Source organism: Pseudoliparis swirei, chromosome 22 (assembly GCF_029220125.1).
Source record: "Pseudoliparis swirei isolate HS2019 ecotype Mariana Trench chromosome 22, NWPU_hadal_v1, whole genome shotgun sequence".
NCBI lineage: Eukaryota > Metazoa > Chordata > Actinopteri > Perciformes > Liparidae > Pseudoliparis > Pseudoliparis swirei.
Window position 1 is genome coordinate 10,063,771 of NC_079409.1, and position 15,796 is coordinate 10,079,566.

Here is a 15,796-nt window from a genome sequence, read left to right on the forward strand (position 1 = left end):
CATACCCTTCAAACGCATGTTGTAGATCGTTCCGTTTGATCGTTCTGTTTGCTTCTCTTTGAAATTGCTTTGTGTTTCCAAAAATGAGTTACAGAGTGCAGTTTTTGACAGTGTGGGCTCCATGGCAGCTGACAGCATCACGGAGTAGCAGCAGGGTGTGTTGCTTAGCAAAGGGTCAACTGCGTTGGGAATCGAGTTGATGCAGGCTATTTCACTTCATTTATAGTTTCAAGACTGCTTGTGCTAGGCAGAATCAGAAGGCTTGCAGAATGTCTCTCATACATATGTAAAGATAGTAAATCAAGGTTTGCAGAAGATCAGGAAAATGTTCCCAGGAGAAGGACTTCAACCACTATGTGTTTAGCTCAAATTGTTATTGCTCACTATGCTGATAAATAGCTCCGCTGGATCAAACTATAAAGCAAGGAATCTCTGGATGTACCGGTGTCCTGTGCATATCTTGAGAACCGTTCACCTGATCTCCTCCACACCATGCAGGTTTATTCAATATTAAACTTTGATCAAACAAGCTAACGGTGCAGCAGGAGTGGTGCTTCAGGGCTCTATGGACTGTGGTCCACAACAGACCTTCATAGTCTGTGACTGCAGTTCATGTTTGCTGCTGGACGCTGGCTCTACTAATGTTACAACGGTACTCCTCTTCCCTGGAGTCAAAGAGCGATAGCTTACTGGAACAGCGTCTCTCTGCCACGGCAACTCACATTGTTTAAGTTTGCCATACTAAACAGACAACAATAGTTAAATTCACACGGGATAGCCCAGAAATATGGAGAGCATAAGTAGGGGAATGGCATGCAGCAAATGGTTTTGGCCAGCTGGAAATCGCACCAGGGAGCAGGGACTGCTCAGGGTATGTGCAACCCCTAGTGAAACCCCTCACTACACAGGGGTCACCACAACTTTTTCCCCCAAAGTAAAACTATTAATACCACAAAGTAAAAGGCCTCAATTTCCCCCCTTTTTTCTTAAAGTGCAGTGTGTGAAGCACTAGCATGATGTACTTGAATTTACTTAGCCTCTGTCAAAGGTGAAGCTTTCAATTCTAAAATGATACTGGTTCAATGATTAATTATCATAATTTAATTGTCTGAATCCGCAACGTAACCACTAACATTTTTCTGGCAGGGAAATGCAGCAGTACTAGCAAGGTTTTCCTCTGAAGTAGAAGCACAGTGAGAAAGTAGGTTGAGTTTCATATTTCGTAGTTGTTTAGGGAGTCTGTTGAAAGTAATTTATGCCTACAATAAGTTAGAATATTAACATCATTCAGTCCTTCAGTCCTTCTACTCTGGAGCTGTAGAGAGCGTCCTGACAGGAAGCATCACAGCCTGGTTTGGCAACTGCTCCGCTCAGGACAGGAAGGCTCTGCAGAGAGTAGTGCGTTCGGCTGAACGCACTATTGGAACTACACTCCCCACCCTGCAGGACTTGTACACCAGGAGGTGCAGAACCAGAGCCGGCAGGATCATGAAGGATCCTCACCACCCCAACAACAGACTGTTTCAGCTGCTGCGGTCAGGCAGGCGCCTCCGTAGTCACGCTGCAAGAACAGAGAGACTGAGACGGAGTTTCTTTCCTCAGGCCATCAGGACTGTGAACTCCGACCTCACCAGGACCCCCACAACTGCCCCTCTTAGGCACACACACACTTACTGTAAATATTGTGTTGTTTTTTATTGTAAATAGTGTGTACTTGTTGCCCTTGCACATTCCTGCTGAGCATTGCCACTTTCATTTCACTGCACACCCTGTGTGTGTATGTGACAAATAAAACATCTTGAATCTATACATTGAGGCCAAACATAATTCATCTTTCATGGTTTGGGGCCCCTTTAGTTGAGGGTCTCGTGCAGTTGCCAATAGATCCTTTCGGACCCTTTTTTTTGATGAGTAGCTGAGATGAGGGTCGGGGAAGTAGGTCTGCATGACAACAATGACTCGCCTTTTGGCCACAGCAGATCATTGTAGTACTTTGGTTGGCCACAAGGACCAACGGATAGTTAATGGTCACTGAAGAAAGGCAATCAAGTCATCCTTAAGAATGTGTTAATTACAATTTATTCTCGACATTGTGGAGGTTTGTTGATGGCATTTTGCTTCAAATACCAGAAGACACCAGCGAGATGCCGTAAGAACCAATCACATTAATGGTTTCTTATTAACGACACACAAGTATCACAAAAACCGTGTCAAATATTTTGAAATGCAGTTGCAGATACATAACCCACACAAGGATCCTCTCTGTGCAGTTGCTAGTAGTTTACTGTAATAAACAATAAAAATTCAAAATAAGACAGCTAAATAATATGTAGAAGGAAGACAATTATTTAGCCATAGGTTTTTTTTGATAGCCACATAACCATGAAAAGGGAGTCGAAGCGAAACCGATGGCACAATAAATAATTTCGCTGTACAATTTTAATGGCACAATTTAAAATCCATTCCGTGACACTGCTACCCTTTCAAAAAGACGACAAGTACACAAACAACATATAACAGGCAACATCAAAATCACAAAAATTGCAAGTAAAACAACGGACAATCTAGTTATATGATAACATAACAATACAATGAAAAGCCTCATGATCATCCTTGCTAGTCACAAATGGTGAACAGTTAACTGTACTTTTAGCTGGTGGGAGAATACTAGGTTTAAATTAACAGATGTCAAAATGTTTTTAGGATTAATACAAAATGTATTTGGTATGCTCCCCATCCAAGCCTTGTCTATTGATTACCATGAGTTTCTGAAATTCACTAATAAACTGAAAGTCATCTTCATGCCAAAGAAAAACTACGTATAAAAGTAAATATTCAAAAATAGACTTTACATCAATAAACAGTTAAAATATGTGCATTACTACTGAGAGTCAAAAACACTCAACTCCTGAGATTGTGAATGTTGGCAATAAAAATAACAAGTGGGTCTGATGTGATAGTTACCCGTTGTTTTCTGAGCCATGAGAAGTCTGGTGCTGAAGAAACGTGTTCAAGCATGAGAATGTCTCAGTGCACTCAGTGCATTCATAAAGAACCTCGGAGGAATTTCCTTTATCATTTTTAGTATATTCCATGAAGTCATCCTCTATGTCCTCTGCATTACCCTCGTCTAAGACTGGGCGCCCACTGGAACCAGTGCCACGAGAGGTTTGCCCAACAGCTTTAGCTTCTCCAGTGCCAGGATGATTTTGAAGGTGACGCTTCAGGGATGAAGGATTCTTGAATTGAGCTGGACACCTCGGACATTTACTTGGTTCCTTTTTATGATAGCGCAAGTGGCGTTGGTACACGCATAGCAGCCCGAATCGCTTTCCACATTCCTGACACTTGTAATTAACTCGGCCTGCTTTTCCCGATTGTTTCCCCTTTGGATGTTGCTCTGGCGACTGCGTTTGTTCATTGTCAGAGGAGCTTTTGGCTTTCTCATCGGGAGAGCTTGAGTTTTTGTCACCATTAAGGAAATCGGGGGCAGGACCACTTTGTGGATTTGTGTACAAGGGTTTGGAACCCGGTTTCTTTTCCAGTTCAGTTTTGTGGTACATGGCTAAATGCCTTCTCAAATCACAGCGCTGGGGAAAATGTCTACCACAAAATACACATGTGTGCATAGTACCCTTGTGGTATCTCATGTGCCGAGATAAACTACTAGAATGATTAAAGACACGGTGACAGTGCTTGCAAGGATGCAGTTTGCCATTTGGATTACTCGCTCTTCTACGTCGGCCTTTAGGTGGCATTCTTCGCTTAAAGGTTATTTCTGATTCCTGATTTAGCTGATCTATTTCCTCCTGAGTTTGATGTGTAAGATGATGCTCTTTCAGAGCCGTTAGCTTTTGGAAACAATCCCCACATAAGCCACATCTGTATGGTGTGGAAGACAATTCAGTATCAATCTCATCACTAGTATCCCTTGAGATGTTGCCATCACCATTCTTAACGTCAGTGGATGTGCCATTTCTGTCGCAGTTTTGACGTGGTATGTGTTCTGTGTTCTTAGAGTTCACCTCAATTTCTATTTCGGATGCAAAAGTAGCATCAGGTTCTTTTCCTTTGCAATGATGCAGTGAATGCGTCTGAAAATCTGACATCCAGAAGAAATTGCACTTGCACTTTCTACAAGCATACGTTTTCTCAATCTTCTTTTCCTGCTTTAAAGATTTCCTCAAAGCTGTGGCCTTGTGGACGATGTGATTTTCTTTTTGATGAGCATTAAGTGCATCCATTTTCAAGAATCGCTTACCACAATGACTACAGCAGTGAAACCTTTCATTGGCATGGTCTTGGAGGTGTTTCTGAAGGTCCTGTCGACCTTCAAAGATCTTGCAGCACAAAGTGCACTTGTAACCTCGCTCTGTGTTTCGATACTGCTGGTGACGATGTAAACTCTGTAGGCTGTTGAATGACCGGCTACATATTTCACAACGATAATGGCCCCGACGAGACTTGTCCAAGTTAGAGTCTGATGTCCTTGGCCTGAGAACATCTTTATAAGGAGAAGGCTGTGGACTGAGGGTTGGAGACACTGGTTTGATGGGGGATGGGAAATGCGATGGCAGAAATCCAGTAGATGCTGGTTTCACAGAACAATGCGTCTCGAAACCATTCACAACTGTCAGTGTACCATTTTCTTGTAGGACATATTCACGAGAAACTTCAAATCCATTCGATGAGCCATCCAAGGGAAATGACTCCAAAGGTCCATGAATGGCCATGTGAGCCAACACATTAGAGTACTGACTGAACCCATCACCACATTCAGTGCAGATGAAGGTACTTGACTCTCCACTCAACTGCGTTGAAGCAATAGTGTTCACCGAGTTCAGATTTTCCATGATGAAATAATTTTGCCGATGGCATCACTTTTCAATCTGCGGTATTAGTAAAACAATATCCAGACAACCACAGAATTGAATGTGAAAAATCTGTATGTCCACTCTTCCAACAGACCGGTTCTCAAGAGAGGTCCTTAGTATGGTTTTCATTTTGTATCAGCACCTGCAGGAGAAAAAAACAAAATTAAACCACTGAAGCTTAAATTTGTTTCACAAAATATATGCCAGATGACATCATATTAAATTATTCAGGTTGGATGACACCAATTCAGATTGACTGCCGGTACCCATACACTGCAAAGATAATTGGTTGTAGTTGTTGCAACATCACCAAGTGTATTAAATGCAGTTTCTTCCTCAATATCATAATGAAATTCAGTTCTTCTGCTATCCATTGCATTTATTCAGATAAGGCAAGCGGACAACTACAATTTTAGTGCCACAGTATTCGATCCTATGTTAACATGCAGATATGAGCACATTTGAATCCTGGAAAATGAGAGAGATCACAGTACTTAGCATTAGCAGACTCGGAGTTAAGACATCATAATCGGGAGAGAATACGTTGGATTGGTGAATCCCTCTCCAAATGTCAGCAAAACGCAGTATGAAACCGATTATTCATGTTATTTACTTCATTTATGTGCACTTGTCGACCTGTCCAGGGTGTACCCTGCCATCGACCAATGTCAGCTGGGGTCGTCTCCAGCGCCCCGCGACCCTAAATAGGATAAGCAGTGTGGTTAATGGAAAGTGCACTCGTTTCATTTCAGCTCTGTGTGAAAGTCTCCTGCGCTTTGCAGTCATCTTATGGTGCTTCACCGCAGTGACCCCTGCTTTACAGTACATCCGGTAGGTATTAACAGTGCTTCTTTTAAAATGTTTGAAAATCTATAAATAAATAAATTGTAGTATTCAGTGTCTTTGCCATGACACTCAAAATTGAGCTCATGGGCATCCCGTTTCCACTGATTCTCCTTGTGATGTTTCTACAACTTGATTGGAGTCCACCTGTGGTAAATTTACTTGATTGGACATGATTTCGAACGGCACCCACCTGTCTATATAAGGTCCCACAGTTGATAGTGCACACACCAAGCCATGAAGTCCAAGGAACTGTCTGTAGACCTCGGAGACAGGATTCTATCGAGGTACAGAAACACTTCTGCATCATTGAAGTGGCCTCCATCGTGCGTAAATGGAAGATGATTGAACCCACCAGGACTCTTCCTAGAGTTGGCTGCCTGCCAAACTAATCAGGGGAGAAGGGCCTGAGTCAGGGAGGTGACCAGGGGCCCGATGGTCACTCTGACAGAGCTCCAGCGTTGCTCCGTGAAGAGAGGAGAACTTTCCAGAAGGACAACCATCTCTGCAGCACTCACCGAGCAGGCCTGGTTGGCAGAGCGGCCAGACAGACGCCATTCTTGAGTAGAAGGCACATATCCTGTTATCCAAAAGGCACCTCAAGGACCCTGAGAAACAAAATGATCTGGTCTGAAACAAAGATTGAAGTCTCTGGCCTGAATGCCAAGCATCATGTCTGGAGGAAACCAGTCAACGCTCCTCACCTGGCCAATACCATCCCGACAGTGAAGCATGTTGGTGGCTGCGTCATGCCGTGTGTGATTAAAAACGGCACAGTTCATCTCGGGAGCAGCCATTCCCCTCACTTCAGGACATTTACTCCACCAGGAGAGCACACAACGTCATCGGGGACAGAACCCACACCAGACTCCTCTTGCTCCTGCCATCAGGCACACTATAGAAGTCTGAAGACCATGAGAATGACAAACAGACGTAACACTGGCAGGCCATCAGGCTGGTGAGCTCCCTCAACAAGCCTCCCCTTCACATCACTGAACCGCTGCTGTGACTCCGTCACTAACATACTTGATACTATTTGCAACAATGTATAATGTACTTTATGCACTCGCTGTGAAACTATTTGTGTACTACTGTTCTCACATTTGTGCCATTTTATATTTGTTTCATACTATTGGCATTTACCTCAAGTTATTTTCATTGTACGGAGTAATTTTTAACTGCATATGATGTGTGTGTATATCTATATATCTCAGCAAATCATTAAGTGGACATTATATTTACTCCCATGGGCTGAACGGTTATATTATATAAACATTAAGCCCATGCCAGACTTTTGACATTCCAATAAAAACATTAGAAATTGGTTCAAATGAGACTTTAATTGTAACAATATCCTACTCCTGCTAAAACAGACCCAGCCTGATGCTGCTGTCCACAGATAATACAAAACACAACCCGACAGACACTAAATAGCCACAGTGTCCCAAATAAATAGCTTGGGCTGGAGGTTACACTTTCAGATATATTTCCATTGCTTCATTTATTCAATATGGGCTTATTGTAAATCGGAGAATCCTGAAAACTGAAACCCTGCAATGGGGCTCAATAAAGCTTTGTCTCAAAGGGCTGCAACTCATGATTATTTTAATAATCAAATATTATAATAAAAATGTCCAACCCTTTATTCAAAAACAGGACTGACCGTACTTTACTCACCCGACTACCTGTGGTTTATAGCTCGCCGAGTTTCACCGACTAAGTCTGAATGACTGCCGCTTCCAGCGCTAGAAGTAGCCAGTTTGATTCAACAACGGGTGGAGCATCAACGCTGATTGGCTTTCACAAATTTTTTTCGTCAACCGGTGAAAATAATTGGCTTTCTTCGCATTCATATATATAATATATACACGTACACATACTCTGACTTGGTTCATGATGCAAAGCAGTGGAAAGTTTCCAGTAAAGTCAGTACACTTAGCACAGATAGTGCAAGAAATATGATTGCAGTGCGTTTGACAATGTCCTGGCCAGATGCAGAAAAGTTGTGGGCCACTTCAAACTAACTGTGGGTAACTGCTCAACCAGCATTTTAGTTTCTTTGACTGATATTCTCCAAAGGAAATCCAGAGGCTTTACAGACTAAAAAGTCCTCTGCACAGTCAATTTCAGCTGTGTACTTTTGTTTGTGCTGGACCACTTCACCCCACTCTAACAGGGACCCTTACTTCTGAACAGAAACTGTATATGCTCTTCCCTCATAAAATATGTGTGTTTATTCTGGTTCCTGTACATGCAATACACTAGTTGTTAATGAATTAATTATTGAATTTTGTGCATAATGCAATTCATCGCTGTTAATAATAGAACAATCATGCGATTAAGTGTTCCTCTTTTTCCCAACACTAACACACACACACACACGCACCTAAAGAACAAGCATGAGCATTTCCACGTCACGAGGACAGTGTTCTGACCCAAAACAACACATTTAAAGCTCTGACACGCGCAGGTGAGACAGTGTCATCTCATCTGGACCCATCTTCAGTCCACAACGCTTCCACAGAATATTTCCCACGAAGACACACGGACTTTAGTCTGTGCGCGAGAACGTACGATCATCCCGAGCAGCCGAGTGTGTTCACGATGCGACGTGTGCAGCAGCCAGGGGGCGACTGAACTCTCCCAAAACAAACACACGTCTGTGGGAGAAAGGCAGCTCGTGACACAGTGAAACTAATGCACACATGTGAGGGCTCCCAGGAGGAGACGAAGGCTTTCGTTCGAGCAGCCACCAAATGGGTACAAGAGAAGTTGTGGGCTAATGTTGTGCTCAGCCGACAGCTAGCGTTCGCTAGCTAGTGCTAATGCGCAAGGGGGTGAAAAGCACCGCGAGTCGCGCTTCACCACACATTGAGGGATCCGCCACCGAGCTCGATGGAGACGTAACTTACCGCATATTCTGGCTCGTCTCAGCGCGTTTCATGCGCAGCGGCCCCGTTAGTGCTGCTCTTTAGGCGGCGACTGTCTGCCGCTGCAGGCTGGTGCTATTTCTCGCGTAACATCTTAAAATGGTAACATCTGTGACGTCATGACGCACGGAGCATACGTTTGTTACGTTTTTCCTATAAACACCCGAACCGAGTAATAAGAGCACAGAAAGCAAAAATAAGTTAACATCGCCAAATTAAACATTCGTCCCAAAGTTCCAGTGCCATCAATAGCCCCGTGGATACTTCCTGACGCAACTGTAGACTTTGCATAATTAAAAAAGAAGAACAAGTACTTTTTGAATGCAATACATACACACATTGACTTGTACCACAGTTGTGTCCAGGTTTTTATAGATGCATCAAATAGTTTCGTGAACAAGGTAGGAGTAGCATTTATTGTTCCAGAATTAATATTATTACATTATTATTATTACATGTCATTAATAAACTTGCTATTAGCCTGTTGTACAGTGGTTCAGAAATATATAGACTGTAACTGTGTAATCGATTTGTACATTTTCAGTATTTATGTCATGGGTGTCCTTAAAGCCGGACGGACATCTCTTTGTTCTGACTGGTTTCCACTTACTTTGTGCAAGTATGAGAGACAAAAAAACGGCTTCCTGGAAAGCAGTATCTAATGCATTCAGTATGGGGTTGCATACTTTAGCCATACAATCTTGTCAACCAATTCAGCAGGCAACTGTTGGGGATGGCCAGGCTGATTGCTATGGGGACTCCAATAGTGGTGACGTGGTCTAATGTCTCACTTGCTTGATTAGCCATGTGATTTATGAACTCAATTAAAGCCATGATGCGATAGAGAGAATAATATGACATAAAAGCTACTGATAATTACTGACATTGGCACTAAAGGTCTTTTCAGAATATGTATACGCAATCACATATCACTGATCATTTACCAGCGTCCTAACTACTTAACTGGAATGCCTTTTTAATATTAAAAAAATGTGCTCCAAGGGATGTTTATTTCCTGCTGAAGTTTGCTGCTCTTGATCTAAGAAGCACACCATGTAAAACAGCTCTCTCTACTGGCAAAGACTAAAATAATAACGATAGAGTACCAGCAATACCACAGATAACCATTCCCTTCACCAAGAACAAAGGCCAATGAGAGGCCTGATGTTGAGAGTCTGTCTCAGCTCTTTGAACCCATGTCCAACGATGGACACATATAATATGCTGCATGTGTAAATTCATCTCTGCAAGTAAAAGAGAATATATCATTTGCTATTTTTTTAATCAATATTAGTATCAGGGTAATTGTACATGCCTGGGTTATCTTCAGTGGGTTCCTCACTGTCAGCATCCCGCTTTACCTTTTCTTCATCAGATTTCCGCTAGCATTTAGAGACACATATGATGTGCAAGTAATATCTGCATTTTCGAAACACCTTATTAGTTTGAACAAGCTCAAAACTTTCCCCCTCACACTTCTGGCAGGATGTCAGTAAACATCCATTAAATACTGAGCAGGATGGCGTTGGCTGAAATGCCCACTCAGTTCTAAATGTCTCCTCTTTTAAAATAATAATACACCAAAAATTACATTGAGACATTAAAAAAGAACTAACTTTTTTCACAAGTTTCTCCCTAAGTTGTACAAACTATTTAACTAATAAAATAAACAAATGTATCATAACATTTACCCTATTGTGATTACTCGAACAATATACTTCCGGCATGTAAAAGCAAATGGTAAAACTGAAGGCAAAATGAATGTGTTGTAGACTTTATTCCCCTCTAAAGTTTGCTGTCCTTGGTCTGAGAAGCATGTGATTGACGTTTGGAGAACTCTTTTTGACTTTTACTAAAGTATATCCTTTATCTATGCATCACTGTATGATACATTCAAAGCAGTATATTTGGTTGTGATTAGACATCAGAGGTGGACAACAGTGAAGCCCAAATTATATTTTATTAATAGAAAATTACAATAGTAAGACAAATTACAAAAACAATAATCATCGTTCTTTACGATTTAAATAAACATCTAATCGACTGCATCAGTACAGGTCGCTTACATGTCACAATATTATAGGTGGCAATTCCATTCCATTGGTTCTGTTTTAAGTCATACTTATCGATAAGACTATGTTAGCCTGTCCTTAAAGTAATTCATCAAGCCAAAAGTCCGAATTCATATGAATCATTTTCTGTCAGAACAGGAAAAGAAACAAGTCCATCGATGGCATTCAGGTGCTCAGTATACTAATAAATATGAATGTATGGATAGTTTGTGCAGCGACCAAAGAGGCCAAACTATCAAAATTGAAATAGAATTTCTAGATTCTAAAAAGGTGAAGATTAAAACAACTTTAACTTGTATTGTGTGCATGTTTTTTTCCTGTCACACACAGGCAAGGAAATGGTTATTAAAATCTATTGCATTAAAAAGTAAAAACAGATTTAAAAAATACAAAGCTCCTTTTCTGTTGCTTGTGTGACACAAAATTAACCCAAACCCATGTAATACCTATTTTTATACAACTTCTGGGTTCTTTTGTCCAGAAAATCCCATTTTGTACAGAACCATAGAAAAATCATAGAGCTCTTTTAGCCATTTGCTCTGAATAAAACATTTCACAACCACATTATTCAACAAAAGTTTAGGTCACAAAATGCACAACTTGTTACATCATATTAGAAAAAAGTCATCCCATTCGATTGTAAATACTGCATGTGTAATAAAAGTCAGTACTCTTTGATACCCGATCAGCTAACCAACGTATACACGAGCTTGAACTGCTTCAATCAATGTTGGATAATCTTTACAACTCGTCTTGAAGGTTCATGAAAAAAGCAAAATATTTGATAAACACATTTATATTTGTGTAAAGCTTATTTGCTATATACAGTTTCAGAATTGGTGTCTTCATGTCATGGGAAACCTTATGCTTCAGTATTAAGGTTCGTCATCTCTTTGCCCTGACTGGTGTCCATGGACTGTGTGCCAGTGGGAGAACCAGAAACCTCTTCCTTGAAGGCAGTCTCCAACACATTCAGGATGGATTTGCAGACTTTATCCTTGAAATCTTGGCCCATGAACACATACAGCAGTGGGTTCAGGCAACTGTTGAGGAAGGCCAGGCTGGTTGCTATCGGGACTCCAATAGTGGTGACGTGGTCTAACGTTTCACTATGATAAATCTGAAAATTCACCAACTCTAATATAGTCAGAATTTGAAAAGGAGCCCAGCACAGGAAGAAAGTGGTGATAATTGCGGCGATGATCTTGAAAGGGCGACTTGAGTGGCTGGCCAGGGTGCGGTTTTGTCTGATGCGATGAATTATCACAGCATAACAGGAGACAATAACGGTGAAGGGGACAACAAACCCCAGGAGGAAGCGGGTAATGGTGATGGCCTGATGACGAAACTGTCGCAGCTGATTCACAGCTGGCGTTTCATAGTCATCAGAAAAAGCAAAGTTGTTAAAGCAGTTGATGATGTCTTCATGGTAATATGATGACCCAGTGGTCCTGAACACGAAGGCTGGAGTGCTGAGAATCAGAGCCAGAAGCCAGACCCCCAGACTCACACAGGATGCCTTGCGTACACTTCGGTGGTTCTGGGCCCAGATGGGCCACACCACAGACACACATCTGTCCACACTGATCACCACTAGAATGTAGACGCTGGCAAAGACGTTGAGGGAGTTTAATGAGCCTGTCAGTTTGCACATGAACTTGCCAAAAGGCCAGTGGAAATTCAAAGCTGTGTAGGTCACACTCAGGGGCAGAAAGGCGGTGAAGAGGAAGTCGGCCACAGCGAGGTTGAGGAACCAGACTGTGTTGACTGTTTTCTTCATCTTGAACCCGGTCACCCAGATAACCACTCCATTCCCGAGCACACCGAGAACAAAGTCCAGGCAGTAAACAATGAGAGACATGATGTTGAGCGACTGTCTCAGCTCAGCGTAATCATCAACATAAATGGAGTCATTATTGCCAGATACATCCGTTGTATAGATGGAAGTGGTGTTATTCATCTCCATCACGGTTTTGATCCCTGCAATGGCAACATGAAGAAACAATATAAATATATTCCCTTTTTCATAGATCAATAACAGTCTAAAATGACATAATGATACAATAGACTACTCTTTGACAAAATATACCAAGGGTGTGTCACACGGATTCATGTTGTGCTCCCTTCTGTTCACCATTTGTCTGACTGTAAAATGTGTCTTCACGCAGATTATACAGTTTAATACTGTGTTGTTGATCCTGTCTCTGGTTTAATGAGCAGCAAGATGCAACTTTAATCTCAAAATAATACTTTTTACTAGAATTATGAATGAATCAGCATTCAACAAGTCTTTGAAAATCAACAGAACACAATTGATCTAAATAAATAAGTGAATTTCAGAGACAAAATTCATGCCATTCTCCGGATTCAAAGACAAAGAATGCAATAACACAAGATTGGCCAGGTCACAAAATACAATACAAATGTTGACATCTGGCTTTATGAAAAAATGATTTCCATTCCATCCCTTGTTGCTTAACTGCAGCTGAAGCCGGACATGCAGCAGCATCATCAGTAATAATTAGCAATCTGTATGACGAGATGGTTGATACACCCTGTCTGAAGTAACAGACACTTGCATTTACAAAGCCATTGTTTAAACTTTTTATATCGCATCTGTGAAGTTATTGGTTAATTCTCCAAGAGCCTCGTAGTCATTAAATGATCTGCGGTTTCATCTAAAAATCAAAACAGAATAATCGAAGAAAACCAGACCTCCTGATAACTATCATCTTGTCTGACTGTTTCTGACCGAGAAACTTGTTTCCAGTCAGTGTCATTTTTTAAATCGATTATTCTGCCAAAATGAACATGTTGTTGTTGCAGAGAAATCAAGACAATTACCAAAAGCCAACTGTGTTTTCTTTTTAATAATCAACAACAAACGCTCGAAGCTCTCTGATAGAAGTGGTTCAGCCCATATGTTATCAATTATTCATAATGCCATATTATATTATTAAGAGTGATGGACCAAATCAATTTTAGTGTCATATTTTCTTTTTGACAACCTCGTCGTTTTAATCTAGCAAAAAAACATAAAAATCGAAGGAGAAACAATACCTTGGTTGGTCGAGGCTGAGTCCGAGGTAGAAGTGATCAAATTGACAGATGAAAATCTCATGAAATATGGTCAGTCAGTCAAGCCAACGCCCAATGCACATCGAGCAGGAACTACGCTACGCTCGAGGAAGCACGTAATCAGAGCTTCTGTTTTCACATCCCTTGTAAAGAAATTTAAGTAAAGTGCAAATAAAATGTTTTCACAAGTGCTAAAATAAAAAAATGTCTTCATTGATATATAACTGTAACAGCTCCTGTTACAATCCCCGGTTTCCCCAGCACTAAGGAATGAACACACTCAGGGTAAAGGTAAGCAATATTCTTTATTCTCTCTGGCTGTGTCTCTGTTCTCCAGTCCCATGCCTCCATCCCTATTGCACCTAACAGGGGAGACACACAACCCCTGATCCCCTTCAGCTGAGGCCAATTAGGCCTCTTCCCAGCACCTGTTCTCTGAGCCACTTCCCCACTCCCCTCCACAGCTGAGCCAAACCAAGCCCCAGCCACCACAATAATCTACTCCAGTATAGTACATTACACTGAGCAGCATCTTGTCCGTGCTGCTTTTGACATTTTCTATTTTTTGATCCGATGTTAGGTCCTGGGACTGGGATGTCGTATGTGTACAGATTGTAAAGCCCTCTGAGGAAAATTAGTAATTTTGTGATAATGGGCTATACAAAATAAACTGAATTGAATTGAATTGCTTTGCACTGACTGAGGACTGTTTAGATGAGAGATAACAAGTATTTAGTTTGCATCAGGGAAGTTGCACACCTTTTGGTCCATCCTGTTTTTACACTTTATCTGTTTCCTTTCAACATTTTGAAAGAGGCCAACAAAGGTCACAGCAGTTTGACATTTCTAATAAGCGCTCACACATTCAAGGAACTGCAAAATGTTTCCGCAGACAGTTCTGGCATCACTGACACCATGACATGAACTACACTATACATTATTAATGTCCCTGTTTTCCTAATGTTGACATTTATTTTTATGTTGAGACCTTATAGATGAAGAGCATACGCTTCAGATTTGAACAAATCAATTTCCCTGAAGAATATTCAGGAATCAGGACAGAATGAGACGTATGCAGATCAAGCCCACTGTCAGTATTCAGAGTGGATGTGAGAAAGATCTGATGAGAGGGAATACGAGTACAGCTGCTGGTTCTGTAGTAAGAGCATGTGCCAACCTAACCGATTTCATCACTGACATTTCACAGGAGAGTGTTCCCACCTGTTTCAAGACAGCCACCATCACTCCTGCATCCATAAAAAGCCTGCAGTGTCCAGTCTAAAGGACTATCGCCCCGTGGCACTCAGCCCCATTCTGATGAAGTGCTTTGAGAAACTGATTCTCCAGCACATCAAAAACACCATCCTGTCTAGCCTGGACCCTCCCCAGTCTCCCCTCCTCTCAAACCAGAACTCCCTCATCTGGAAGAGAACAGCACTCACATCAGAATGTTATTTGTTCATTTCCGCTCAGCTTTCAACACAATCTCCCCCATGACACATTTAGCACTCCGGGCTTGAGCTCGTCATTTGGCACACATTCAAGTTGAAGGAGAAGCCTTGGGTATCAATTTGGGATTCAGTATCTTGCCCCTGGACACATGGACATGCAGATTGATGGGGCCTGGGATGGAATCATTAATTTTTCCGGGCAGCGGACTACTCATTCTACCTCCTGAGCCGCAGCGGCCCTCAGGCTGCAGACCCTGATAGGTGGGAGGAAATATACCCTGTATTATACCCTTACACAAAATGTAATACGGGAATACATATTAGGTTATATAATAATGACCGGTACATCATTGACTTAACATAAATAACTCAAGCATCAAGGTCCTGCATACATCAATGTACTGCGAGCCATGGAACTCACATTTTCACTCGGACAAACCATTTTAGCCACTTTCTGAGTGCAGGGTTTTGCTGCAGGCATTACAAAGGACTCACACCTGATAGGCTCTTATCAAGTCAGGCTGCGGCCACTTCCTGCTCCTCCTCGA

The 15,796-nt window shown here is 41.7% G+C and overlaps 2 protein-coding genes across 10 annotated transcripts; both read right to left on the reverse strand.

Annotated features, from left to right (window-relative positions):
- Positions 1-2,056: 2,056 nt before the first annotated feature.
- On the reverse strand, positions 2,057-8,725 carry si:dkeyp-84f3.5 (uncharacterized protein LOC334144 homolog). 9 transcript variants are annotated; one of them, XM_056444841.1, is made up of 5 exons: positions 6,236-8,619; positions 6,073-6,105; positions 5,911-5,996; positions 5,488-5,574; positions 2,057-5,016 (listed from the first exon to the last, which is right to left on the reverse strand). In XM_056444841.1, exon 5 carries the CDS (start codon positions 4,851-4,853, stop codon positions 2,961-2,963), a length of 1,893 nt encoding a protein of 630 aa, XP_056300816.1. In that variant the 5' UTR covers positions 4,854-5,016; positions 5,488-5,574; positions 5,911-5,996; positions 6,073-6,105; positions 6,236-8,619; the 3' UTR covers positions 2,057-2,960. The 9 variants fall into 9 exon arrangements, with proteins under 9 accessions (XP_056300816.1, XP_056300814.1, XP_056300810.1 ...); XM_056444839.1 differs by adding an exon at positions 8,630-8,725 and having other exon boundaries at positions 5,911-6,325; XM_056444835.1 differs by adding an exon at positions 8,630-8,718 and having other exon boundaries at positions 5,911-6,622.
- Positions 8,726-10,588: 1,863 nt separating this feature from the next.
- On the reverse strand, positions 10,589-12,891 carry LOC130213332 (chemerin-like receptor 1). Its single transcript, XM_056444855.1, has one exon. It carries the CDS (start codon positions 12,683-12,685, stop codon positions 11,582-11,584), a length of 1,104 nt encoding a protein of 367 aa, XP_056300830.1. The 5' UTR covers positions 12,686-12,891; the 3' UTR covers positions 10,589-11,581.
- Between the last annotated feature and the right edge of the window lie 2,905 nt (positions 12,892-15,796).

Coding starts and splice junctions, on each gene's coding strand:
- si:dkeyp-84f3.5 (XM_056444844.1), bottom strand. CDS start 4,853: ATGGAAAATCTGAACTCGGTGAACACTATTGCTTCAACGCAGTTGAGT.
- LOC130213332 (XM_056444855.1), bottom strand. CDS start 12,685: ATGGAGATGAATAACACCACTTCCATCTATACAACGGATGTATCTGGC.